At 40.2% G+C, this 27,751-nt stretch overlaps 1 protein-coding gene across 3 annotated transcripts; it reads right to left on the bottom strand.

The window, feature by feature from the left end:
• Positions 1-611: 611 nt before the first annotated feature.
• LOC110985241 (uncharacterized) lies at positions 612-27,196 on the bottom strand. 3 transcript variants are annotated; one of them, XM_022246123.2, is made up of 3 exons: positions 26,718-27,196; positions 8,915-9,001; positions 612-6,687 (listed from the first exon to the last, which is right to left on the bottom strand). In XM_022246123.2, the coding sequence occupies exon 3, from the start codon at positions 6,668-6,670 to the stop codon at positions 6,062-6,064; it is 609 nt and encodes a 202-aa protein (XP_022101815.1). In that variant the 5' UTR covers positions 6,671-6,687; positions 8,915-9,001; positions 26,718-27,196; the 3' UTR covers positions 612-6,061. The 3 variants fall into 3 exon arrangements, with proteins under 3 accessions (XP_022101815.1, XP_086995047.1, XP_022101814.1); XM_087138921.1 differs by lacking the exon at positions 26,718-27,196 and adding an exon at positions 21,813-21,831; XM_022246122.2 differs by lacking the exon at positions 26,718-27,196 and having other exon boundaries at positions 8,915-9,252.
• Positions 27,197-27,751: the final 555 nt, after the last annotated feature.

The raw sequence follows: 27,751 nt of genomic DNA, 5'->3' as shown, positions 1-27,751 counted from the left end.
GGAATTTCGCCCGAGTTTAAATGTGTTCAACTTTAAGAATTCGCAGCGCGAATATTTTGATCTACCCTCACAAATATACATTCGTTTTCGCTTTCGCATGAAGTATGACCGGCTTTGACACAGATGTAGGCTACAGGGAAATGCGCGAGCCTTCGAAGTGTCTGAACACTATTGCTTACATAAAGTGACCAAAAGATATATTCAAATTCGAAAATGGATGCGCCTCCACAGACATGGTACGCCTCATGAAATGTCTTTGCCCGTCATGTTACATGAAAAGCCTCTATAGCATGATTGGTCTTAAATAACACAGATCTATTACGCTGCTTTCAGATGGCCTGATAATGGTTGTGATTAACTTTCCAACACAAGTTCCAAAAACCTAATAAAAAACTTTATTCTACGCTGAAAAGTTTTGTCAACCACTGCCGATTTTTTTTCCTATTGGGAATAATCTGATTGATATTCATTTGATTTCATTAAAAAATGATACAAGCGTTTTTGTCACAAGCTGCATATAAGCTTTATGAAATAGCACTGACTTATTTCAGGTTTCTAATTTCGTTTTAGAAGCAAAAACAATAAAATAACCACTACGTTACACACACATATTTAAGAAATGGCTGAAGAGCATTATTACCACTCAATATTGTGATCCAGGACCGTTCCATCCAGTGTACAGTGGAATGTTCAGTTAATAATCTAATAAAAATAACGATAATTGTGACAGAATAATTCTGTCCGTGATAATTATCATTAAGACTGTTACCCCAACCGCTCAGTCACGTGACAAACGAAACCAGCGGGAAAGGTGTCATCTGTCCATACGACTTCTTTTTGTTACTCTTGCAGCAAAGTACTTGTCCCTAGGCCAATTACATGTACAAATTTACGTTTTAAATTTACTAATGTACAATTACATAGTGGACAACCTCTACCTGATACATTGTTAACGAATAACTCAACATAAATTGCATGAACAAAATCTGTTCCACAGTCGTAAAACAAAGGCAATAAGTGAGACAATTGTTCAAATCTCGCTCCGAATCCCTGTTTCTGTTTGCTCTTTTTTCGGTCATGTCCATGGTTAACATGTAGAAGTTACAACTCAGAATTTTTGCCTTGAAAGCAACAATTCGCACAGAAGGTCCACTGTCCATCAGCACTGAGGCTACACGTCTTAAGCTTGCTTTACAAAATGCATGCATTTGCATACACTGACTGACGGAGGGCCGAAAGGGAAGAAATTAAACATTCATCAAATGGGACTACAACTGAACATCATCGCAAGACGCAACACTGAAAAGCTGTCTTTTCTTATGGAATGTCTTTCTTGAATAGGAAACATGCAAGACCACACATAAGACTGATCAAAATTGCATTGTTGAAACCGGAATACCAAATCGTCAACTAGGAATGCAAGTTGATTGTTTACAGTCAGAGGGTGATGTGTGATTGTCTTGACCCTCGATACTTAAAGGATTATGTAAGCATGGACACCGATCATCTCGACAAAATTCACTTGAAAGATCAGCTTTGAGTAAAATACTGCATACACCAACGGACGTGCCATTCAAAGTATTTCATCAACTCGAACACTTGAAAGAATTTTTAAATTCCGTTCGTTGCTCAGCATAGAATTTCCGACATCCGGCAAAATCTCTACTTATACAAGATTAAGTTACATTTTGCAGTATATAAAAACGATAGCCCGTATGCTGCTGCGCCCGACGAAATACGATCCCTTTCTTTGAATCATTGGATCTCACAGTCAATATAACCCAAGCCACCAAAGACACTATCAAAGTTGTTAGATTGTGAGATAATTCCTCTAACAGTCTTTGCTCACCTTCACACACGTCTGCGTCATTACATATTTGTAACTGATTTTCTTTGTTTCCAAGTCACCTTGACATAAAAAGTTTATATTTTAGGACCTATGGCGCACATGTCAGCCACGGTGCTCTACCACGCTGCTTTTATAACAAAAAGACTGAACAGATCCAAGCATGCTCAATTAAGTTTGTGGGTAGATTGAGTCCGTGCCTTTCATCTTATTAAGAGAATTCTGTCTTTTTTAATGCGAATTTCGCTACAAAACCTTAGGAGAACAAGAAGCAACCGTAGCCAATGCCTTTCAAACATAAGAATAGTGACTGTGAAAACAAGATTAAGAAAGACAAAGTCATCAAGAAAAATCGCTTTTAATAGACGACACTTCGGAGAACCTTCTGATTCTAAAAACTGTCTTAACCACACGAAATCTCGTTGACATGTCTGTTAAAGAAAATAGTATCTGCCATCAAGGGTCGATTCCACGCCTTCCATTTTTAGTGAACGTCCAGCTATATATGGGACTCACAGGTAAAGCTCTCAGTATAATTATGAGAGCAATATTTGGAGAACCTCCTTTACTGTCATTAATATTATGGACGGCATGATTACATAACAATTATAAGTCTGGCTGTTAGACTATAACTCCAATGGGTCGGTTTCATCAAGAACAGCATTGTTTTGGTTAATCCCTACACAAATGTTATTCGTTGGCACTATACCTTCCACTACAGTTTATCACCAAAAAAATTAAGAGTATCAATTTAGCATTGCGTAGTGGAACTTGTTCATGACGTGTCCATGTCTCCAAACTGAAGTTTAGCGGCAAGCCTAAATGTACTGTAGGCATGTTGTAATTTTAAAAGAGCTGCTTTAGTTCTCTGTTGTTCTGGTATTCTCAATGGGTAAATCACTGTGTACCGTCCAGTTTACAATAAATACACTTGTAAGCATTATATATATCACTTTTCGATATATATATAAATAAATATGTAGAAATATATAATTCATGTAATATTTTAGAAATTACATTACGTTCTTTAGAATCCTATTTTATTTCACAGTGATAATAGTATATTAGTTTGACTTTCTATACTACGGGTTATCAAGGCTTTGTGTAGCCCTGAATTATGCCGTGGAAGTATATCATTAATTTTTTCAAATAGTTTAATTATGCAGAGTTTCACCCAACTATAATTATTAGCTTAATCTCACGAAAGCAATTTCATATCAACGTTTTGTGAGATAATCAGTTCTCTATATTAAAAACTTCCGACTGCGAGGAAATGATTCAAGAAGATAAAATAAATAAAAGGTAAATTAAACTTCTATAATAAAGTACAATGATATGTAGGGAGTGTGTGAACTTTGTGGTATCGTTTCCCAAACAGATTAGCTTTTCAGCTACTTTGTTTCTTGCTCATCTACTAACGCGCATTTCTATCTACCCTTAATATATTTGAACTACAAAGTTATTATAATGAGGGATGTGCGAATCGTCAGATGGTAACTGACGAGTCCAAAGGCCACACGACGTTTAGACGGAAGTTACGAATAAAATTAATAGCGATGTTAATGATCTTAACTGAGCAGCGTGTTCTTCATTTACCGGAACATACTGCGTCTGCTCTTCCAAAATTATTCTGATGGCAATATGTCCACGAAAGTGACTTAATATTTGTAATACTTTGATACTTCACACATGCATGTGTGAAACCATCGGACATATTCACCACAAGTATTTACTTTCCTCTTCAGTCTTTCTTTCAAAATGCATATTATAATTAGTCTTTGAGTGCTGTGCCCGATGAAAATTTTGTACACTACTTTCTACACAACATGCTAATGATATAAGTTAATTCTGCATTATGTCGCACTCTTCAATTAAAGGCACAAACTTTACATGGTATTGAATGTGTAAGCACAACTCAGTGTTCCTTGGTGAAGACAACAAATTACGGAACCTTACATTACATATATAATTTGTTGGTAAGATAATACGACTCATTTTGCTCAACTCTCTAACCACCAGTATATCGTTCCAGAAATAAAAACAATCCCACCTAGCCTACAAAAAAATGAAAGGAAAACGAGCTGGAATGAACAAAAATGAAAAAGCAAAAACATTTGAACAATATTCACTCACAGGTAACAGAACAAAACAACAAATATACACGATCTATAATGTAAACTTAAAAAAAAAACATGGATCTGTTTTATCTTGAGACAAATATTTAGTTTGGTCCGTGTCAATAAAAGTGCTTGCCATTTTTAATGCAAATGCGCGGGGCCGGGCTGACCATTAATCACACGGAAGACATCATTACCCATTTATTCAATAATTTATTTAAAAGGACAAATTTTTGTCCGAGTGTTGGTATTTCGTAGCTCAGCTACACAAGCAACGAGGCCCAAATCAACGTAACTTGGCTTTCTTAAATGCAACGTGTTGTCAATAGTTGTTTCAATTTTTGAAGCCTTTGTAAAAAAAATCATTAGGGTTATCTGCCACAACCACGTGAATTAGAGTGTGCTTGTTCAAGAAAATCAAAACAAATCCTGGACAAAATAACAACGGGAATTCCCAACATGCTTTAAATCATAAAGTTTGAATTTACACATGATTTCATGCTGCAGTGTACAAAAACAGTCATCACCAATTCATTATCATAGATAATATCTGCGAACTCAACTGCAGCCAAGATAGCAAGACTGTTACCGTATACGTCGTTTGCCAATAAAAACACGTATCTGCTGCACAAGGCAAACTCATTAAAAAGCAGCATTAGTATGATCCGTACGGTGGAATAACCCAACCGCAGCAAAAAGGGAATAGAAAATACTAGTTTGTTACAAGTTGGTAATTTAATGAAGGATGTGTAGAGTCAGACTACTCTCTGCAGATTCCATCTCGTTTCCGGGCCACGTATCTACAAAACCTATTTTCTCAGAATAATGCATGAGTTCCCCCCCCCCCATATTGTGTGATCTATGTCATTATAGCGTCGCATTGACGGAATTTTTGTTGCATATCTGACTTCCCTAAAGCATTCAAAATTAATCTAACAAGAAATCCAGTCCCCCTTTTCATTATAAATAGGTAGAAAATAAAATCAAAATAAAACATGTCCACTAATTAAAGTGTAAACAAAATGGTGAGATAATTCATCTCAAAGAAAGAACACATCATTAACCTCTTGTCTCAGCTCTTCAACCTGTCTGGGAGAATGAGACGGGTGCCGTCATGTTCCCTGTACAGGTAGTTCCGGCTCCGTTTACCTCTAGGCAGCGTAAGGTGAGACGTTCCCATAAGAAAGCCCCTTTCACAGGATCACATCTTCGGCGTATTCACAAAAGGCGATAAGATGCACCCAGCCAATCTCGAGACAGCGAGAAGAAGCAGAATAAATAATTGTCCGCTCAAAGATGAAGCCAACCGACAGCAGAAACGCACAGGACTTGGTTTCACACCTTCAGCGGTACACGAAATGGTAGTAGGTTTACTGTTTTAGGAGCACAATCCATGGCATGCACTCTTCACACAGAACGGGTAGCTTTAATCTTATGCAGTGGTGAGGCTGAAGAACAGAATCCTAAAGAAGAAATCCGTGGTGGCAGGTGGGACAATGCAAGAGGTGGTATTGTTCATAAATCACTGACTCAAAATATTCTCAAAATAGTTCAGCATTGTCCTGTCATCAGCATCAACCTTTGTCGTACATTTGAATTCGGTTTCATTGCAAAAATATAAGTCTAATTTTATCACGCCCTCATACACAAAAAGACGCGTTGAGGAGACGTGAAGCCATCACACATTCCAGCAACATACTTCCACATTGCCAAGGTCTGAGCCACTATTTTCTCCTCACCCAATCACTCAGGTTGCATTTTTCTAGAAGACAGGCCGGCACCTGAGATCGCCATCACCTCGGGTACCTGTCCTGTTTCCCCCCCGAAAGGTCTGACAGCGAGTAAGTGTCACTTGTTTGACAGGCGGGACTTTTCTGCAAAACCGCTCTGAACATTGACTTTACATGGCAAGACGAGCCAACGCGTGACCTGACACGACTTAAGGCTAGGGCCGGGAGCGACTTGTCCGATGCACGGAGAATTTCTCCCGTCAGGCGCTCGGTCAATAATATAGATCCAATTAACGCAGACTGGACGTTTAAAGTTCCGATTGAAGATGGACTTGCGATGTTCCAATCCACAGTTAACAAGACTCTTGTTAGAATTTCAGCTGCAAGTCCTCTATGTCTGTTGCATCATCCAATAAGTCTTTCTTTGTACCTACGAGGTTCATGTTGGAATCCATTTCCTTACTACCGCTGAGGCCGTACAGGGACTGTATGTCATCCAGATCAGACTTGAGTTTGACCACTGTGTCCGATAGGGCCTCGATGTAATTTTTAGCTAAGGTCAATGTCTCAATCTTGGAGAGTTTTCTCTGACAGGTCACGTGGGGTATGGTGTTCCTCAAAGCTTGGAAGGCGTCGTTCAGGGAATGCATGCGCATGCGCTCTCGCTCGTTGCTCTCTAGTCGTCGAATGTTTCGTTCCCTCGCATTGGCGCTTTTTCTGCGTCGGGAACCACCGCTCTTGCGGGTTGTTTTGGCGCGCTTGTTGATACTCTCGGGCTCCTCAGCAATTGACCCTGTAGAGGACTCTCCCTCCGCTGAACCATCGTTAGATCCTTCTTCTACCGAGTTGGTACGGTGCAGTTGCCGCTTCTGCACACGGTGTCGTTCATTGGCAGCTGCCTGCTGTTCCATGGCCGCTGACCACGCCTCCAACCCCTCTTGAGAATGAAACTCCTCCTCTAGTTGACTCCAAGACATGATGAAACTAGCTTGCACTGCAACACACGGAGAAGGGATAAATATGAGACAGACTGTCACAGCGTGTAATTAAAAAACCCCAAAGCATCTCCCAACATGGTGCAAACCTAGGCTAATTCGCCTGATGAGTTGGCCAGAAGGCACAAGTCAAATCACAACAATAAACCTCCCACTGCCTCCAGTCCTGCTAGGAGATTCGTAATTGCCCCTAACTGGTCGAGATGGGGCATCTAACCAAGTGTAATTTTCTAAGGGCAATGAATCCATGAATACAATTAGCCAGCCTCCCGGTTGCATCCCGGCAACGCCAACTAATGGTGTGCATCCTACACTACAAGACACTTGATGGCTGTTTGGAAGGAGCCCAGCAGTTTCCGCTCATAACCAGAGTCTTGTGTATTCTTTCTGGTCCAGATATAGCCCTTCATTACATCCGCCTCTGACCAAACTCCGTTAAATATATATCATTCAAGTGAACTGGAAATCTAATTTGAAATCACACGTGCGTGGCAATATTTTCACCTTATGGCTGTTCCTACTACGAGTTAAAAACAGACAAAGCTGAAGGCGAAGAACTAGTTAAAAATTCACACATTTGCAAATTATTACTTCCGGACACGATCGCCTGACAATAGGAGGGAATGTTTCCCCGTCAATATGGATCACCTCGATAATTGAGCGGTTTTATGGGCACTTTAATAATACATGTAGTAACAACAGTTTATTCATTTATAAAGCACACATTTCATAAAAATACGTTCGAATGTGCTGTACATTAGACTTCCAGTAAAATTACACTGACTAAAGACATATATACATGAATAAGCAATTTAAACAATACGATACACACGGAAACAAATTAATTACATGTAAATCCATCTAAAGAATAAAATGCAAAACAAAGTACATACGAGAACTACCCCCTGCAGACATGGCCAGAGAAATCATGTACAATTCTCTCAAAACCTTCACAGAATAAACACGAAGCCTAATTTAAAAAGAAAATTTTTATCAGGAAGTTAGACAGGAAACATACTTAACATTAAGAAAATGAACTGGTGAGTTATGACTGTTGGCTCAACCGGTTCACTGCACTCGTAGAAAAACAGTCTAAAAGCATACTGCTCTTTCATTATTTTCTGTCAGAGCAGAGATGTCTGCTGTCCATGGAACATTATACACGTGTTATGCGTCATGGTAGATTGTGTTTATAGTGGCACAAATATAGTGAATATACAGCTCCGTATGGCTGATGGGCTGACTGCCCGACAAACACACACAAAAGGCTGAAAGCTTTCACAGAGAAATTATTATACTCACACGATCAACGAAGCAGTGTCAGGAATATTAATCATGGTAGTACAGTGCACTTTTACACAATATTAAAATGAGACAAATGGATAATATTTTCAATTAGGAGTCACTTGAATATTTGATGAGTCTTCTGGTGCACGTGGTCTTAAACACGTAACTTAGTTATTTTGTCTTCCCATGCATCAGAAACTTAAAAACACTTCAGAATTTCTTGTCCGCCTGTGCTTGCAAGGTAGGTGGATAATAATGAAGAATCGTAACCTAGATCATTTTCAGAGGAGCAAGAGTCAGACAAAAAGTCTTGAAAACACACTATAGGGAATATAATACAGGTTAATGTTTAAACGGGAAACGAGTGACTGGAAATCTTATCCGTACAACAGGAGGCATATAAACACTTGAGTTTTTCTCCTTTTTTCGTCAATGTTTGAAAGGTCGTGCTACTAGTACGTAAGTACTACTCGCAGAAAACCTATACAGATTAAGCGTGACATTTGATTCTACCTGATCGCCGCATCCTTTCCATTTTCCCAAGCAAAAGAGACCGATCTTCGATCGACCCAGGACTTCGCGCATATTTACCGGAATCGAAGGACGAGTAGGAGCATTAGGATGGCGTATTTCAATGTACAGACATGGCAGCGGTACGCTGATTAGTATCATCAACCAAGCAATACATGCAACCACTGAAAATAATATACTACATCAGAAAATAACATACTCCATTAGAATCGGTGGAACGGAAATGCTGATATTTAGAGACCTAAAAATGGGGAAATATCTTTCAAGGCACACGCCTTTTTCTACTCTTTCCTTTTCGATAATGTGCGAATTTATGGACCTCTTGCCAACGTCACAACTACTCTAACTACTCTGAAAGAAATCCCATCTGAATTGAAATCCAAAGATACTGATCTTCAGCATACATACCTTAGTCCGTCCTCCGAATCCTGCAGGTGCGTAGCAGGTGTTTGTTTGACAGAGGATGCACGAGCCTTACACACTAGTCTTGGAAGACTGCAACACGGGAGAAAAATGAACACCAGAGAATATAGTCACACGGAGTATCAAAGTGACGGGAATTAGAAGTGATCCAACAGCATGAAAACAACCCGTGTTGACTGTCGTGTACCGTGATGAAATAACAGATGCATATCAGATAAAGACAGAAAAGATGCAAGCGCGTGCTGGCGACGCGTGCGTTCAAAGAGAGTGTGTCCACCAAGCGAGATGAACTGGTTCAAGTGACGACCAACCCGTGCGGGGAAAATACAGCTCGCAAATACGATTACAACCACCGTCGTAATACCTGACGTCACGCGGCCGTCTGACGTCAGCCAATCACAGCCTGCGTAGCACACCGCCCACGTGATCTTTTTCATGAATGGCTAGCGAGAGCGAGGAGCATGTATAGTAGTTGACCACGCGGGCTTGATCGTCACCTCGCCGCAGGCGGAAACAATCGGCAGACATTTTCCTCAAATTAATAACTGACTTGACGGTACTGTTCGCCTGCTGTATACGTGAGATAGACCTTTACGTTAGTCAGCTATGACGACTGTAAAATTGTCCTTTCGACAGTCTCTGGTACACTCAATAGTAATAACAGTGGTCTTCTTCCTTTTTTAATCATTTCATTTTCGAAACCAGATTACATGCATTGTTGTGTATTCGCTGTTTTTCCCATATCCTCATAAAGCTAAAATAAATATCTGAACATCCGTTTGCTGACGCCTACATTATGCCGACACGAAACGGTCGCAATGTGAAACCGATGTTATGATGACGAGACTGACTTGGATCGAAAGAGTTATAAATATTTTTTCCGAGCAGGGGTGAATTCCGACAGCGTTGATGGGATGACATGGGTCTGTTTGCCACAAGTAAACTATATGGACATGTCACCTGCAGCTGTCTCTCAATAAACAGCCGCTGAGCAATGTTTCCAATCGACGACGTAACAAGTATTGTTCATAAATTCAAAATAGTATTCACTATGAATAAAACATCCCTTGTCTCAATCAATGGCCAACGACGGCCGTTAAATTAAGCTGCTAGTGAGATATAAATATGACCTGCGTTGCTGAAATCTCAATTCAAAAGGTCAAGTTGACAGCCACCATTGTTCAAACTGTTTCCAAAGATGTACTTTTCGTCGGTAGATATGATATTTACATATGGGTTTTCCTTACATCGACGTGTTTATTTAGTTTATTCATTATGCATTTATGTATTTCATTTATTTGAATTAATTTAATTCTCATTTTTTCATATTTATCTGACATTAATCATTTTTTCTTCTTTTTCTTGAAAAATCTCACTTAAATCGTGGGTGTTAATGTAATGCAAAAAATGTGCCTTTGTTTTACAGTTTTCCAAGATTAGGTTCATCTGTTTGCATCAAAAAGCAAACTTTGACCGAAATCAAAAGATAACAATTCTTAATCCATTAAAATCGAATGACAAGCACACGTCGCAATTATGATTCCTGGCGTAATCTTCGATCGAATGGAAGAAACTATATTTAGAGAACAGTTCACCAGGTGGCTTGGCTATGAGAAATTCCCACTGACAATTTAACAACAAAAAGGAGAGGAGAGTTTTGTTCATGAAATACATTTACCTTAAAAGCAATTCTTCCTTTGTCAGCTTAGGATTCACTACAATCATTCAAATGAGAGGTTAACCAGAAATGAAAAGGGTAGAAATGATCTCAAAGAAACTTGACTAATCCTTATTCACACCTTTCTGTTGCCAAAATACTTCGACTATCCACTTTGACCATTGAGATTTGACTTTCAAAATGAAGAGTCAATATTTTATCGATTGTGGCCATTTTCTTGCTCTGAATCTTTCATGTCGCTTAAAGTCGTGCAAAGTACAAAGACCGCTAGAACACACACACGCCTCCTAACAGATCTGCTGACGCGAGCAGACGACATACCCCCCTTTGTTCTGAAGCAATGAGGTTTCTTAATTCTCTCATATAGGATTAAGATAAAACAGCGCCTAAAAATCATCTGTGGTGTTAACATCAGAACAAAGTACCGCTCGTACATCAGTCTTTTCGTGGCGTGATGTACATGATCCAGCCTGCATTTTTTATACGGTCGCTGTATCACCCAGGGCAGGGTGGATTACTTTGTAATTATCTGCCACAAGCTTGTCTAAATTTACATGCCATGTGGGACTATAGGATACTTTATCACTGACTGGGACCCTGGGTGCTGTCATCAGTATTATCATAGCTACTGGATATGCATGAGAGAGTTCACTAATGAAGACAATATCTCATCGGCGAGAGGTACTACTACTTGACCTGTCCTAACATGCATTGCTCGATGTCTCCTTGCCAGAGGCCAATCATTTGAGACTAAAGAGAGGGCTTGTGGTAACACCATGTGGAGAAATCTCTTTTGGAAGAGGTACGGTTCTGATAAGAACCGGTGAGTGTGAACACGACGTTTCGATCAGTGTTTTCTGGTCGTCCTCGGGAGTGAAGAATAGTTCCAGAGCTCACTATTGCAAAACAAAGCCCTCCTTACAAGTAATCTGCAAAAGTACTTCAAACTTAATAGTCATGCACAGCAAGGTATAAAAATCACGCGATATCAGCCACTGATGTTTCATGCAAGCTTGCTTGCCTGTCTGTGTACAAAAAATGAAAGGCATTATATAGGGAAACTGACTAGGTGGGTGTAAATGATTATAAAAAAGAACAAAGAAATTCACTGGAGCGGGATTTGAACCTACAGCTTCGGGAACACCGTACCGGTGCTCTACTTACTAAGATATCTAGCCCTATGGCTAGTGCCCCCGAACAAAGATATTGACAAATGGGAAGAACCATGCTCAGTTGGTAAAGCACCGGTACGGTGTTCCGGAGGCTGCAGGTTCAAACCCCTCTGCAATCAATTTCTTTGTTCATCTTTATTAAAACAGATTTTAAAATGCTGCGGTGAAAAAAAAGTTCACAAGTGTTGAAGACAGAATAAACTTTACTGAGAAATTCATGATAAAACTTAACGGTTTAGAGGAAAATAAAGAACAACGTTTGGAGGTATCGTTTTCCCATCCACTTTGTGAAGATCAAGACCAGAAGTACTGGCCTTAATTGCAACTGCAATAGAAGAAAGTTTTGTTTCTTTCTTTGGACCATAATATAAAGTACAGTCTTCAAGTGCTTACAGTTCCAAGTGATAAATTTAAAAGGTGTTCCAGCCATGACAAGAAAACAGGACTGTGAGGCGCGTTGTTGGCAAATTGACCTGTCGAATTTACAAGCACATCTTATCTCAACAAGTACGCGGCATGTTATGGATTTGGATGTTGAAATCTTTAAGAGCCATCTTTAGGAAACAAACGCAAACTGACATGAAATGGTATGCTGGAACCACTGTCGGATTGCCTTCACTCTGTCGGCGGTAACCAATCTGGTGAATTGAGCTCCGCCATATGAACTGGACTCTCTTTGATGTAATACTCTACAGGCTCTCTGCATTTCAGTTGACAGATTAAAGCAACCCGCATATTGCTAAACCTTATTAGCCAGTGCCTGCACCTTTCCCAAGGAACATGCTTCCTTATGAATAGCCATGATAATTGGAGAGGGTATATTCAACACGTGTGCCCACTACCAGCAAGATCCATGTCCCACAAAATGTTGGACAAGCAATTCAGTGTGTCCCTTATTCCTATAATTCCTATAAAAAAATTTCGTAACACAAACGGTATTAACTAGTCACATGAGTCCTGGAAATGTCTCGAGAGATGTTCGAGCAGCTCCTTTTCATTTTTTCCCCGTTGTGCTGTACCCATGCAGAACTTCAGAGAAGTAACCTAAATAGACACCAAGCGTACTCCCCTAACACGTTCTCCTCGATTCATCTATAAAGGACGACTACCCCAATTGCTGAACCTCGGGGTACTTACTGTAAACTGAACCTTAAGTTCGCCCTTCATTAGATGCAAGAGATTCTGTCGCGATTCATTTCCTTTGATGTGCCCATGTTTCGTGTACATGCACGGCCTCGTGCATCCTTTAATCTGAGGTTGGAAAAATGAGATTCTCTGTCCGTCTTGGTCTATTAACCTCCATTCATGAAATACGGAGGAAGCGGGAATTAGGACATGATCTCCATCCGTCAAACAACACTGGGCAACAAAATCAGGACATGTGCCGTCTTGCACAGATGAGAAAATAAGTTAAAACGGATGAGAAATAAGCTGCTGAAAGATATATATGCAGCAAACTGGATAAAGGAAAATCGATAACGCACTCTACGACATTTTAAGGAGAGGATTAATTTCAACTCCTGTTTTTGTCCTGCATTCAGTAAAAGGATTACACATCTAGTCACTTCATTAATTTGGAAATGCAGAAATTCATGGTGCAACGCACTGAAATGAGGTAAATCATGAGATTTGTGACCTGCTAACAAATGTAAAGTCATGGGTTTGACATGGCTTCAGCTACCAAATCCGACGTACACTCTTTCTGGGGCTGTTTTGGAATGTGTGAGTTCTCTTAAGCTTCATGGCTGCTCATTCCAAAGCAATCTATCTTGGGATTTACACATTCGAGACATCATCTCCAAGTGTAACAGACTGATTGGTCTGATCTGTCTTGTATTTGGTACTTGCTATTCTAGTGTGCCTCTTCACCTGTAGAAGACCCTTGTTTTGCGGATTGTGGACTACTGCCCACCTGTCTGGTGGATTCACCGTAAGAAACATATTGATTCAATAGAATCCATTCAGCGTCGAGCAAGTCGGATGATTTTAAGGCAGAATTACATGGAGCGAGTTCGGGGCTAATGGATCTTTATAATAGAAGGCTATCTTTAAATACTACTTTAATCGGCAAGCTTTTAAAGTCCAGCCCATCATATTTTACGTCTGGTTTTCTTAACTCATTTCAAGTTAATTCAAGGCATCCCGATAAACTTCAACCCCAGGACCGATGCTTACAAATACTCTGCGAATGTAACTCTGCCTAAACTATTTTCTGAACTTGATGTTGATATTAGGAACAGTTTCATTGTTGATAATGTGGGTGCCTTTTGTTCACATTTGAGGAGGAAACTATCATGCATGCAGTAATATGGGATTTTTTTGGTACACTCTCATAGGGTTTGATCCATCCATTTTGTTCTGTTATTCGTTCTTTTTAGTTTGTTTTTTATCCCCTGGCTCTTGTTTGCACCTTTTTTCAGATTGTGTATTTTTTTGTACTTTACTTATTCTACCGGGCGTGTCCATTTTATGTTTTTATTTTGGTATTTGTATAACTGTATTTTAGTGCAATTTTTATCACATTTTATCGTTTTTATTATTTTCATTTTTTTATTTTTTTGAACAGGGGTCCGGACAAACACATCGCATAGATAACAGTTTTATACTTTTGTTTGTCCTTGACAGCCCTTGTTCGTTTGATTTACTCTTTTAATGTCAAAAGATGTAAAATAAATAAATAAATAAATAACAAATTGCAGAACGAAATTCCGTAAATGTTCCATAAACATTCCATTTATTTGTGTTTCATAAATATTTATCGGACAAAGTGCAGTATGAATATTGGTAGGCCTATGCGTTTATAGCATGGAATTTACATAATAACTAAACTCAAGTGGGCCTATATTGTACCGTATTTCAGTCATGACTTTTGTGGACTGCTTGAAGCCTGAAATTATTCGAAGCATTTTCGTCGTTTTACCAAACTAGTTTTAGGCAGATTTTTTCTTTCGTTTTTGTACAGAGGAATTGATAGCGAAACATAGCTGGCAGGCCACTGGTCGATATTCAACCCTGAGTGGAAACGTCCACAAAAATGAAAGATCACTTTCAGTACAGTACATGGGCTTCCCGAGGGAAGCCTGTGGGCGGAGGAGTTGGAAGACGTCTGGAAAATATAAAAAAAATAGGCCGTGATAGTATCTGCCGAATCATAATGATGACATGTGACACAAGGAGTTAATGTGATCGCGAGTTAGTCACATGCAAATTTATTTAAATATTTTCTTCCATACTGAGTGCCAACTCTATACATGTATTGTTACATGAATGGGGGTACCTGTCACCCCCCTCTTCTTCGTCAAATGACGATACAATACATCATTAATGACCTTCATCGTTACCACTGGGGTCACTCTGTCATATATCCATGCATACGTGCCGCACTGAAAGAAATGTACACAGGATGGGAAGAAAGACCGTGAATACAGGGACCGCATGACTAGAGGCGTAGCCAAGACACGTACACGTAGGACCTAAACGAGCGATGACAAACGACTTGATATTTGTGACGAGGAATTGGATTTGTGAGATGAAGACGGAGATCCTTGGAGGGAGACGAAGCTTGATGATGAGGAAGATTTTCAGGTCCCTAGAGAATTACCAAGAAGCTTGACCTCCAATCGAGCCGTGTTGGGGTAACTTGAACTATGATGGGTCAACTGTCCCTATATAGCTTAGCTCGCACGGAGCAATTGTCCAGAGCACTTTAGAGACCTTTAAAGATCCAACAGATCGACAAGTACTTGGATCTAGTCAACAACTTTCCTAGATCAATTCCGATCATAAAGATCAAATCTTATCATCTAAATGACAGCCCCAACTAAAGCTGATTGAGGTGCCATATTAAGGGTTGTGGTAGTTATTGTTTTGTTACACATAGACGAATTCAGAGCCAATTTCAATACCCATTGTGATGACTGTTTTAGAGCCACTGCTCTGTGACAGCTGCTCTGCACAAACCCAACACAATGCTTTCCAAAATTAAATGGGCCAGGGTCAAGTGAAACATCACTGGATACATGTACAGGTACATGTACTTTATTTCAGAGTTGAGATACACATCTTTACTTTCTGGGGTTCATTTCTGAAAATTATTCCAAGTACTTCACTTTGTATAGGTAATCAGCATAAAAAGGTTGTTCGTTAAAGTATGAATATTTGTATTTCTGACTAGCACGATATTAGTTGTGTTTCAATCTTGGGATGGACTTCTTGGAGTAATGTGCTAAATTTACAACGTTGAGACAAGAAAACAAGAAATTTTAGTAAATGATTAACATAACATCAGTTCACTTCTCACAAACATTTCTTGCTACCCGCTGAAAGAAAGGTAATTTGCATACTAATGCTATTAAGCAAACTAACCAGTAAATGGAAATATCCACATGTTGGTGTATTTATAATGTTTTTGCCCGGATACGCAAAGATCAGGGTATGCTAATTGCGTAGAGTCTACAATGTTCATCAATATCAGGTCGATCAGCACTTAGAAAAAAAAAAGATTGAATTACCATTACCTTTGCAAGTGCTCAGTGGTACCAGTAAAATAGGGACAATAATTTCCGACTGTTAATTGCATGCTTGATTTTTTCTCCCGTGGTGGCATTGACAATATAACTCTTGACTGGAATCGTATGCTGTAGTTAATAATATAGACTTGCTCCAAGTCTCACTTTCAGTTTATAAAGAGCATTTGAATTTTTATAAACCACTCTTGTCTTCATTTTATCTTGTAATCCTAGTAAGAAATTAAAAACAAACTCGACAAGTATTTAGTAAGAATTTCAATTCGTGCATGCAGAGAATTTATACACTAAAAGCCAACGGAAAAAAATAAGAACCGGATTACGAATCTACGCATAGACTAAAATATGAAAACTATTGAAAATTCTGATTGTAGTGACTTAAATTACAGGAATTGACTGAAATAGATGCAGTCTTGTTAAAACGCCCACGTTTCGATATGATACGGATTATGAGGCACAACGGGCAAGGAATCTTTACCACACGCTCAGCTGAAAGCAGAACCACAAATGGAGAAAGAAAGGAGCGTGGATATATGGGCAGACAAACGGAGAGGATTAAAGGACGGGGGATATGAAAGGTGGACATGGACAAAAGCCGCGGGGAGGATGGGGCTACGTCAACAGGTTGGAAGGACCCCCTCAAAAAGAATAAACCATGAAGGGGTCTTACTTTACGTGTACAGCTGAAGGCAAAACAAAGAAATTCAAAAGTGTCAATGTAGTAACCCCTTGTACGAATAAAACTTTTTCACCCCCCCCAAAAAAAAATCCTGGATTTGTCCCCGAGACATATTTTCTGAAAAGGTGAAAAAGACTTACATCAGAGTTTACTGTTTCCTGTTTTGTGGACATTCGTATTAACAATATGCAAATAATGCCTACTGACTGCTTCAGTTCGACCATTTTCCTCAAAGCTCTCATGTCTATTAAACTATCATTCTTTTCAAAATGACAATTTCATGACTTTAGTATGATTCGCTGCTACAGAGCCTGATAAAAGTCGTCGCATTATAGCTTAATTGAAATTGAACTTTTACGAAGGGCCGTGAGAAAATCGATAAATGTTTATCGTTCATCAAGTACTAACTTTACGCAGGGTTTTTTTTACGCTTCTCGTTCTAATGTGGAAGCAGCAAAATTTTCAGTTTTCCAGAACTTTCGAAAGTCAATGTGTTTTTTTTGCGTGTGAAAAGGGAAGCCATTTCGGCGAATCGAGGATTTGAACATTATGAAGAAATAGGGAAAAACATTCTGGCAAGTTGTAAAAGGCTCTGTGGTGTCGTAATTTGGTTAGCTTTTGATAGGGGCCTAGTTTCTGTTACATTCGTTTCAAGCGCTTCCTCGCTCGGTAAAATTGGAGACCAGGTCACAGATAGTGAGTTTCGTGTGATTGACACTGACATACCTCTGTTGAGTCATGGTTTCCAGAATAATATCATCTAGAGTCAGGTGCACAATCCAATTTACTACTATTTATTAACAGGAATATGACTGTTTGCATGGATGACTCTATTATTAACGCTGATCGGGCTTTCTTTGTCCATTATCGACGTAATTAATGATTTTGGATATAAATTTTAGCCCTTTGTTGTCAAGCGAGTTCATAGAGAATAGTTGCTATTCTTCCAAGACAATGCGTCCGGGTTGAAGTTCCCAGCGGAACACGGTCAAGCACTGAACCGGAAGACTGACTACGCGCGCGTCAACATCTTTTAATGACAGCTCCACCTGTGTGCCCGAATACTTCTCCGTAGCGTGACCCCTCCTTCAAGAAGACAGAGAGGGGGAAATAGCCCGCAGAAGATGAGCTGCGGCATCATTCATCGAGACGAATCAGTGATAATGAAATGCTTTTCACCACGCGAGGTTTAATGGAGGGTTTCGATGAAGATCGAGTTGCTAGAGCGGCTGAAAGCAGAGAGGTGTTACCGGCTAACGACGCATCTGTTCTCCCTACGGTGGAGTACAACATTTTGCCGGTTTAATACAGCAGTCTGTATACTTCGATGTTTCCGGCGTAATGAAGTGGATGTGATGAACCATCGCCTCGGATTAGATCGACATCAGTGTGATATTGCTTGTCAGCCTGCGTTGTCATCACCAACAGATTGGTGTTAATGGCATCAGGATCAAATTTTCAGCCCCTTTGTTTTCCCTCAAGAATACTGCACCACATCCGCCATTGTTCTAACCCGTAGTACCCTATTAAACCATGGCTAGAACAAAGTGACGAAATCGACGAAATAGTAGAATCTGTGTATCTCTGATGCTGTGATACTAATAAACTATGCATGTGTCATCGACTTCCTGTGAGATCATCCATTTCTCAAAATAATTTGTTGAATATTTGAGAAGATGGGTTTTTCCCATTTTCTCTGGGTTTTTTTTTTCGGTGTTGGTGACAAACACGGATAAGATTGGAGTAATGTTTCAATTTAAATTGAAAATGACCCCCTTTTCATGGCAGAAAGCTCATGGTAAACTTTATTTAATTTACGATGAAAATAAAACATACCCTAACAGGGTTTCCTGGACAAATATGGCACATACTTAATGGGGACATAAAGGAACAGTCCCTCCCCTTTTCATGAGCATGAAGTATCCATGTAATCATGAAATAATTAAATGCATTAACACAATATTGGGAGAATACCTGTATCCGCCTCGAGCAAAAGCACCCCTCGTTCATTGAAAGGAGCCATGTTAAGTTGGTCGGGAGTGTTTATTTTTCAACCAAAGGCGCCTCCGTTGCTGAGAAAACTATGCCTTCTCTTTGTCCAGCTCGAGGATCGTAATAAGCGCTACTAATCATTCATGTAAAAGTATTAATGGACCCTTGTCATATAACTTTTTAATGCAGCTATTTTAAATGCTCTTCTGTGTCTCAATTTTTGTGAGCCATTGAAAGTTCAGAAATTTTGATGTCTGAAATGGAAATTTGTATATAATAAGCAAAGTGTGATATTATCCAAGGCAGAAACCTCGGTGTTGAAGCTATTTCTGCAATAAAGTTTGCCAGAATTTTAGCGTTAGCTGTCGCCCTGCTCGCTTTGTTGATTTACTGTTGATTCAGTTTTCTCCCAAATATTTTCAATGAGCAAGTTTATGTTTACAGTTTGTATAGAAAATCCCCCAAATGAACAGTGTAATGACATCAAGGTCGAAGCGTCCTTATTTCCTGGAATGGAAAATCTATGGCCTTATTTTCTTGGAATGGAAAGTCTAAAACGTGATTGTAAGAATATAGAGATATTAAAATAGTTTTCTTACTATTGAGTATGAGTGGAAAGCTCAACAACATGTTTCCAAGTCAAAATAACATCATGGTCATTTAATAAGAACCCCCCCCTTTTGGGGGGGTTCAAGGAGGGGGGAGATTTAAGGACATTTTAAAACTAACTATGATAGCCTGTATAGACAGCGAAGCTTAATTTTAGGCTGTTTCACACGCTGTGCGGAGGGAGGGAAATGAAATAATCCCTAATTCGCCCCCCCCCTGATACATTTATTGTCCAAAAGAAAGTACGGGGGGATGGGTGTAGCACACGTCCCTCCCCTTCTCCGATCTCACGATTCCTCATGGTCTCATTGTGAAGTTTGGGTAAATGTCATTTCTGCACTGCTTTCTGCAGGTTTTTGTGTAGCAGGGTGAAAGAGTTTGGCGTTGAGGGCGTTCTGCCACAAGCTTGCGACCTGCCGCTATGTTACAATGGTTTTGAAAGTTTTGGGGCCAGAAATAATAAGAGAATATTCTACAGGCTATTCAAATAGAGGCGTATTGACTGGCCGTAGCCTGAAATCGTGAATTTTGGGCAAGAAACCACAGTCGACAAAGAAAATTAGTTTAAGAAAGACCTGTACACGAGAGAACGCATTCCACTCGCGCACGAGCCTTTCATTATACGTGTACTCGTGTACCATTACCGTCACTAAATCAAGTGAAATCTCTCAACTGACGAGCCGACTGTAACTTTCATTCATTTCAAGTGGGCATACACACGGAAAATGTCTCGCTAATACCTGTGGCCATATCCATAGTAACTATGTCCTTACCAACTGTTGGAAATCTTGAAAACTCATTTTGCTTGAACACAATGCCATATTTTAACATCTCAGGTTACAGTAATTGTCCACTGAATGGAATAACCTTTATGGAGAATGGCATCCGCGTAAGGAGGGCGCTATTTGCTTTGTCAAAACTATCGTTAACCACACAGGTAGTTCGAACAAAGTCACTCAAAAGAAAGATGGCTGTACGCTCGCTTTCATATGAGGGCAGAAGGGCTGAAAACTACGGTTGAAAAATGGTCCCAAGTACCCGAGAAAGTTGAGGGTTGCCACTTGAAAAATGGCTGCAATCAGACTTCGGAAAAATCACTTTTGGGGGGGTGATTTTGTTTTGTGGGAATAATTAAAAATGTAATTAGTTAACCCACAAAAAATTGAAAAGAAATTGAAAGATAAGTGACCAGACAAGAATTTCATTTGTGTTTCAGAAATCTCAGGGATGTTGGCGTGCATGCTATTGGGCCCTGAACGGTGCTGATTTTACACTGTTTTCAATGGGGCTTGAATTAGTGGACTGGACCCTTAGGCGATTGAGTGGGGACTGCATCGCGCGTGCGCACTGGTATGAGGCGGTAAACCAGTGGTCCAACAATGGTTTTGCGCTCAGAGTTGCCAAAAAAGTTCGACTGTACGTACTCTTATATTTGGCATTTCTAGCTATATCTACAACCATTCATTGATGTTTGTAGCCCGGATCCGAATGGATCTCTTGGTGAGACTTAGTTGGGACTGCCGAATACTTATTAAAAAATCCACCTAAGCCTCCAACTAGATGTCTTATTGACCCAGTCTTTTCGAGTGCATGTTATGGCTCTACAGTAATAGAACTCGTACACCAAATTTTACCTCTTAAAAAGACTTCCGTGGTCTTTACTGGCTCATCAACAAGTGTTTTTCTTGAAAACCCTCACCTTATACTAGAACTTGGTAGAAGCTACAAAGCTGTACTGAATTCACTGAAAGACCTCTGACCTATTTCCAATCAGACTCAGTCCATTTCAGTTCGATATTGGCCTAATCCTATATCCGACGCCTTTCTAGCCAAATTCTATCAGGTTATTACCTTGATAAGATTAGTTCGATCCAGTCCGACTGGACCAGACTTACCTTCAAGTCTGCAGCTCGACTCGATTTCCACTGAGACTAAATCCGATCAGATTATACTGAACACATGCATTCCGCGTAATGGACTTATGCAACTCTGCACGTATTGCAGATCGTGGAGACGGTGTCACCAGGTAGTTCTATTAGGTTTCGTCTGTTAAATCTCTGTGCATTTTGTGCATAGCTCTAGTCAATGAGCATGGGGAGGAATTGTGGTCTATGCACGATTATGTAGATGCCCTCTCCAGAAAAAGCACTGTACAAACATTCACCGCTAGCTTTCCACTGTGTGGCGTATTAAACCCCCTCCCTTCGATTTATATTACCCACGTTACCTTGTTCCAAACTCTTGACGTGATCCGGACGTGCTAAACTTCAGCTGCAGTCAACAGTTTGTGCAAAAATGTCCGAAGTGGTAATCTGGATATAAGATGCCACCTTCACTAGACCGAGTACTTCACAACTCCGGCAGGGTATTTTACGGAAGCGTATTTACAACGTGACCCTCCAAAATGTCCATTATTTTGTCTGGGCAGATTAAGCCTGGGCAAATTAGTATTTTCCCCGGGCAGAATACTGTCTATATGATGAATCCTGTTAGTATCATAATGCGACCCGGCAAAAAGTAGAGACCATCCTGCAAAAATCAATAGTTTTTTGTCACGTCCTAAATATGCTTCCGTATCATATTGGTCCGCTGCAGTGGAGCTAGCTCAGTAGAAACTTGTAGTAGGCCTACGTTGCATGGCCCTTACATCATCTCGCTAGACTATTGCGCAACCAGTCGGTTATAATTCCCTGTCAATTAAGTTTGTGATATCTGGCTTTTCTATCCCCTACCCTTCCATAAACATTCCCCCAAAGGAATATATACATGTAGGCCTATAAAGATACAAAGAATTACATTGTAGTACGTTCTATTAGGCCTTCTCACGTCATCTGCAAAAATCAACAAATGATTTTACAGGGCGCATTGTTCAAGTTTGCACGCTGTTATTCCGATTATGCACAATCCATCAGCATTCAGAACTAGACGTGCAAGCACGTGAGGCTATACACAACCCAGGCCGGGGCCAACCAGAACTGTGGATAGCTTTACAATTCAGTGCTCAGTATTGAGGAATATAATCATATCATGAGATATATTCAAAGTTGATCGTACTATTCGGAAAGCGTGACCCAAGTAAAGTTGCTGGAATAACTACCACTTTCTTCGTTTATCAAGGCTCCCCGAAAGACAGAAATCGAAATGATTTCATCCTGTATGGTTCCAAGACATCATTCGTTTGTCCGGTGATAAGTATGACCCATGCTGTCTGGAGTCTCATAATCTGTTTTGAAAGGACCAAAGTACATACCAAAGTCTTTTGTTTCAACACAGGTTATTGCAAAGTATAGATGCCATACATGAAAATAATAACGACTTGTTTCGTGATACCAAGTTAAGGGAGCTGTAAATTCCATTAGCACGACAAATGCACTAATGACACGTGCACTGTTGAACTTACGCCAGTGCAAGCCAAAAATATCCACTTTATTGCTTTAGCTACTCCAGAATAATAGACTACTTTACCCTTCAAGCACAAGCGTGAAATAACGGAAAATGCCGTTTCAGGACCATGAACGTCAAATCCCTTCACTCTCAAAAGCCACCATGTTCCCATGTACAACCCCCCCCCCCGCTCTCCAAAGGCAATTCATTCGACCCAAAAGAAGTATTAGAAGGACCACTTATTAAATAGAAAGCTGCTGCCAATTTGACCGTTTTTATTAAAGCTCTAATTTCACGCTGGGCTCTCCTCGTGCAACTGGCGAGCTATTCACGACTCGCTAACTAATAGATGTTCACTCCTTACAGCTAGCAACCACGGGGCGAAAGCCACCGGAAGATGTTATTTCCGAGTATGCTGAACGCAAGCAGCGCGGTCGTTGTTAGGTGTGCGCTCGGAGGGATGCGGACATAGTGAAAAGAAGAGGTAAGGCTTCTTAAAAGGGACTATTTGTGGCTGTCTGAATTCACAGATATGGCCATGGGATTTCTCGGCGGGGGTGAACGACAACTGACGAAAATCCCGCACGATATTAGAGCAGAGTGACGTCAATACTTGAGCGAAGACGTTGTTGGAGGATTTCCCGAGCTAAAAGCTTCAATATATTGATTATTTGGAAAATACCGGTTTGAATTAGTAGAGAAATCTTTACGGGAAAACACCAGGCAAGAACAAAGAGAGACAAGTATAATAGTATTAGATTCCGACTACGTTTATGATTTGTAAGTTTATTGAAAGACAAGGTATATCATATCTATTATGTCATTTCATGTCGTATAATCATACTATGTATGTCATGTCATATCATATTAGATCATCTGATATTATTTCATCTCACATATTAATACCGAACAAGGTTAGAGAAATGAGGGCTTCAGTATTTACCACACATAATATTTATTTTATAGTATTATCATACAAATTATTTGAACCAGCCCCTTGCACATCAGGTAGACTATGTTTGAAACTTAGAGACCTGATTGAAAAACTATCGATAGTCTCATCCTTTCAGTTTCATATGGACATACAGACGTAACGACATCAACACGGCCTTCGCTTGTAATCTCGCCTCTAGAAAATATATTGCTTTCTGACAATTATTGGGCTTATTTCTTCCAGCTTTGGTCACATTATTTTTTGGTTTCAGCGCATCCCGCCAGGATATTGATAAACTCTCGGTGTACAAGAATTCTACATATATATGTGCCTGAGTGATAGGTTTTGCTAGTTGGGATCCCTTCATTTTCCTACTTGTATTTTCTGGGAGAGATTGATTCAGGTCCTTTGAACTGAGAATGAGAGCGGTGGATGCTGTACTGGTCACAGACGAGAAAGGGAAACGCGGTTTTGTTGATTGTTGAGGGCGCTATTGACATGAAGCGGAAGCTGCATTGGGCAAGTTCGAAAGAGACGACTATGACAGGGCGGCGAGTTCGGGCGGCCTGCTCTTGAAACGTTACTTGAAATGTTACTGGTTACCAGTAACATATTTCGTTTATCATAACAGATGGTACCATTCACATGGCAATAATTGTGTGAGATTTCAGTGACCTTGTACGTTATGAGAATCACAGCCTATGCTGAAATTTGAGTAACAACGAGATAAAAAAAATGGCCGACTGAGGTCGTTTGAGTGTAACTTAACAGCGCATGCGCATTGTTAAATATACGGCTCTGAAAGCAGTAGGACACTCCCAGCAACAGAGGTGCAGCGACAAGTGAGACAATGATCATGTCATACATGCACTGATTCGTGCATACATGAAAATTGTTTGTGGGATTTATATATTCTTACTTGGTGCCATTCAGCTCCCTGCAGCCCGAAATCTCCATTTGAAAAACAATCCTTCCTTTCACTCTACAAACCATGTTTAGCCGAATTAAATACAAAAGGGAAGACAGCGCAGAATGAAGAAAGTGCAGACCCGAATGGTCCACTTTCATTTTGCTTAAAACTTGTATGGGCGGCCAACGTTTCCTGGAGTATCACGTTTTGGTTGGTTTTCGGTTTTACCTTCGATCCGTTCAAAATGGACATTTGTCCCATTGATTTTACATAGGGTTGTATTTTCATTTCATATTTCATAGTACATGTATTAGTATCCGGTGTTCTGATAGCTGTGTGGTATTTCAACACTTTGTGAATTATTCCTTAACTTTGGTACCGACGGCCAACCATAATTTTAGCAGCTTTAGTAAGAAAAATATGACTGTGACGTCAACAGAGCAGAGACTCTAAACAATGAAAAATGGGGGCATGCACACTGACTGCGCTCTGCTCTGGGTAGACAATTCCAGGACAGTCACCAAGATGATGGACACTTTAATTTCACTCCATGAACGTCACAGGTGTTCCTCCATATAAAAAACAACGCAGCCCCTCTATAGACAAACTTCTTATGAAATGATGAAAGCATTGCCACTATATGACGCGATGATTGGTTGTCCATGTGTCATGTATATACATGTACATGTACAGATGTTGCCACACTCAGCCCCTGGCTCAAACTGAAAGTTGGTTCCACATTTCAAGCACTTTACTCTTTTCCGGGCAAAACGACTCTCTTCTGGGTCGAAATAAGTACAAATCCCAGAAAAATTGACAAAATTCGGACCCAGATTTCGGGTCATGAAGGTTCTAGAGGGTAGAGTCAAAATCATGTAAAAGAAAGTTATCAACCTATCTATTGTGGAAACCTGAGAGGAGAGGGCAATTCATTGACACACTTAAATCATTATTTTTCTGAGAGTCTGCAAGAGCCTACTGGTAGACCTAGACTTATTTTTTATTCAGATTTACACACAGTGGTTTTGTCACGAGGCTAGCTGTACAAGCATTTCTTCTAATGTTTATCACTCACGCATAACAGGGTACATGTAGCGTTTTCAATAGTATTTGTCATCATGAAAGCCAGTGTGTACTTGCAATAGCTACGCACAGCCAAATGCATGCAAACAGCGAACTGATTGGCATCCTAATCTAGCCTTCCCTTTATTATTCTAGATCCGCCCTGAAGAAGTCCAAGCCATGGAATCAACAAAATTGTATCCAGTGAGCTACGTGACCGTATGAAGCAGAAAAAGAAAACAAATCTTGCAAAAACAACATACAAACTATCACCACCATTGACAAAATAATGTTTCTTACAGTACATGGTATTGGAGGGGTATATACCGAGCGGCTTCAGTCGGCTAGGGCTCAGTCCGACCGTTGGCAGTAGTTTAGTTTATTGTGCATGGCTAGAGAGAAACTTTCCATAGACTGAGAGCCGTTGCCAGTGTAGGTTCTAAAACAGTCTGACGCGAAGTCCTAAAGAGTCCTGTCGAACCCGCTCTATCTACCATGTTCACACCAGAATTGCTACGCACACTACGGCTACTGCTTCACAAGTACGCACGTCTATTATCAATACATGTATTTCATGTAAAAATTATTCAGCCATGTCACCAATATCGTGCCGAGAACTTCTTGTCATCCCAAGGTATTATGTTTGAGGGTCTGACCATGGATGTATTAACAGACCCCGCCGAGGTCCATATTAAAAATCGTATACCTTTTATTTTTCTTAACTTGCATATACCTTGGTCTGTCTGAACTTTGGCTCAATGTCACGGGTCAACACCTACAGTGCTCGGATCATAATTACATGTATAATATTATACCACAGACAGACACGAAGTATGACTTACGTGCATGGTGTACGAGTTGTAATGCGTCTGGGCCCTGCTAGCTCAGTCGACGGCAAGGGACTAGCTGCCTCTCTGAAATAACTGAGGACCAAGTTGAAAAACCTCAATAACAGTACAGACTGGGTCTGATGCTTGTCTAAACATGACGGTAGGCCTCCGTGGTCTGAAAGAGCAAGGAGCAAGTACCGACACCCCCTTACCAGCTGATTGAGAGTTGGTCTCGTTCTCAAGGATCCGAGTTTCACAGATGATCTCTGTTAAAGTCGACACCTATCCACGGTCACTCATGTATAAAAACAGACAATGCAGGCATTCTCATCCCAGTTTTCAATCCTCCAAAATCCAGGGCCCGAGATAAAAATGACAGATAGGCTAACAAAGCAACAAATGGAACCATGCAACAATGGATACAAGTTGAACAATCCACAAAGCGAACAAAATGACAGAAAAACTGCTGACTATGGATCGTGACGTGACACTGTTGCAATTGACAGTCGCAACACGTACAGTGTACAGGCACTTTGGGGCAACTGTCCCGTGCGGGATACAAACATTGCATTCAAGTACAAATTTGACTGGAACAGGGTGACTGCAAAAATGATTGCAGTGCAAGTTATCTGGCTGTTGTCTATACTGTTGGCCGGCGCGCCAGAATGAAATCAAGTGCACTTGTCCCCGGAGCGATCATGTTTTCAGTTGCATAAGGGAAGTACCGACAACTTTGTTCTACTGCGGTGTCTTGTTCACAACGTCCAAGTTAAAAAGAAGTCGACACAGTGACATATTTCAAGCCAAAATTCTAAATCTTACAACAGATCTCTCGTGATTTGATTTTATGTGAATATCAGTATTTTATTAAAACCACTGTAAACACACCGTAATTCATGCGAAGATGTGTAAAGCGATTTCCGACATGATACGCTTCCATGACACCCGAGACCATATGCAAAACAGAATTCCACAGCAATTTCGAAGTTTCCAATCAGGGTTCGCCACTTTCCCCAGAGCTAGTTAATGTCGGTTTTTCCTCCCCG

The sequence above is a fragment of the Acanthaster planci genome, linkage group LG07 (assembly GCF_054643075.1).
Source record: "Acanthaster planci isolate LZ-2023a linkage group LG07, COTS_SCS, whole genome shotgun sequence".
Classification (NCBI taxonomy): Eukaryota; Metazoa; Echinodermata; class Asteroidea; order Valvatida; family Acanthasteridae; genus Acanthaster; species Acanthaster planci.
The sequence above is the reverse complement of the archived record's forward strand: the minus strand, read 5'-3'. Positions and strand labels throughout refer to the sequence as shown.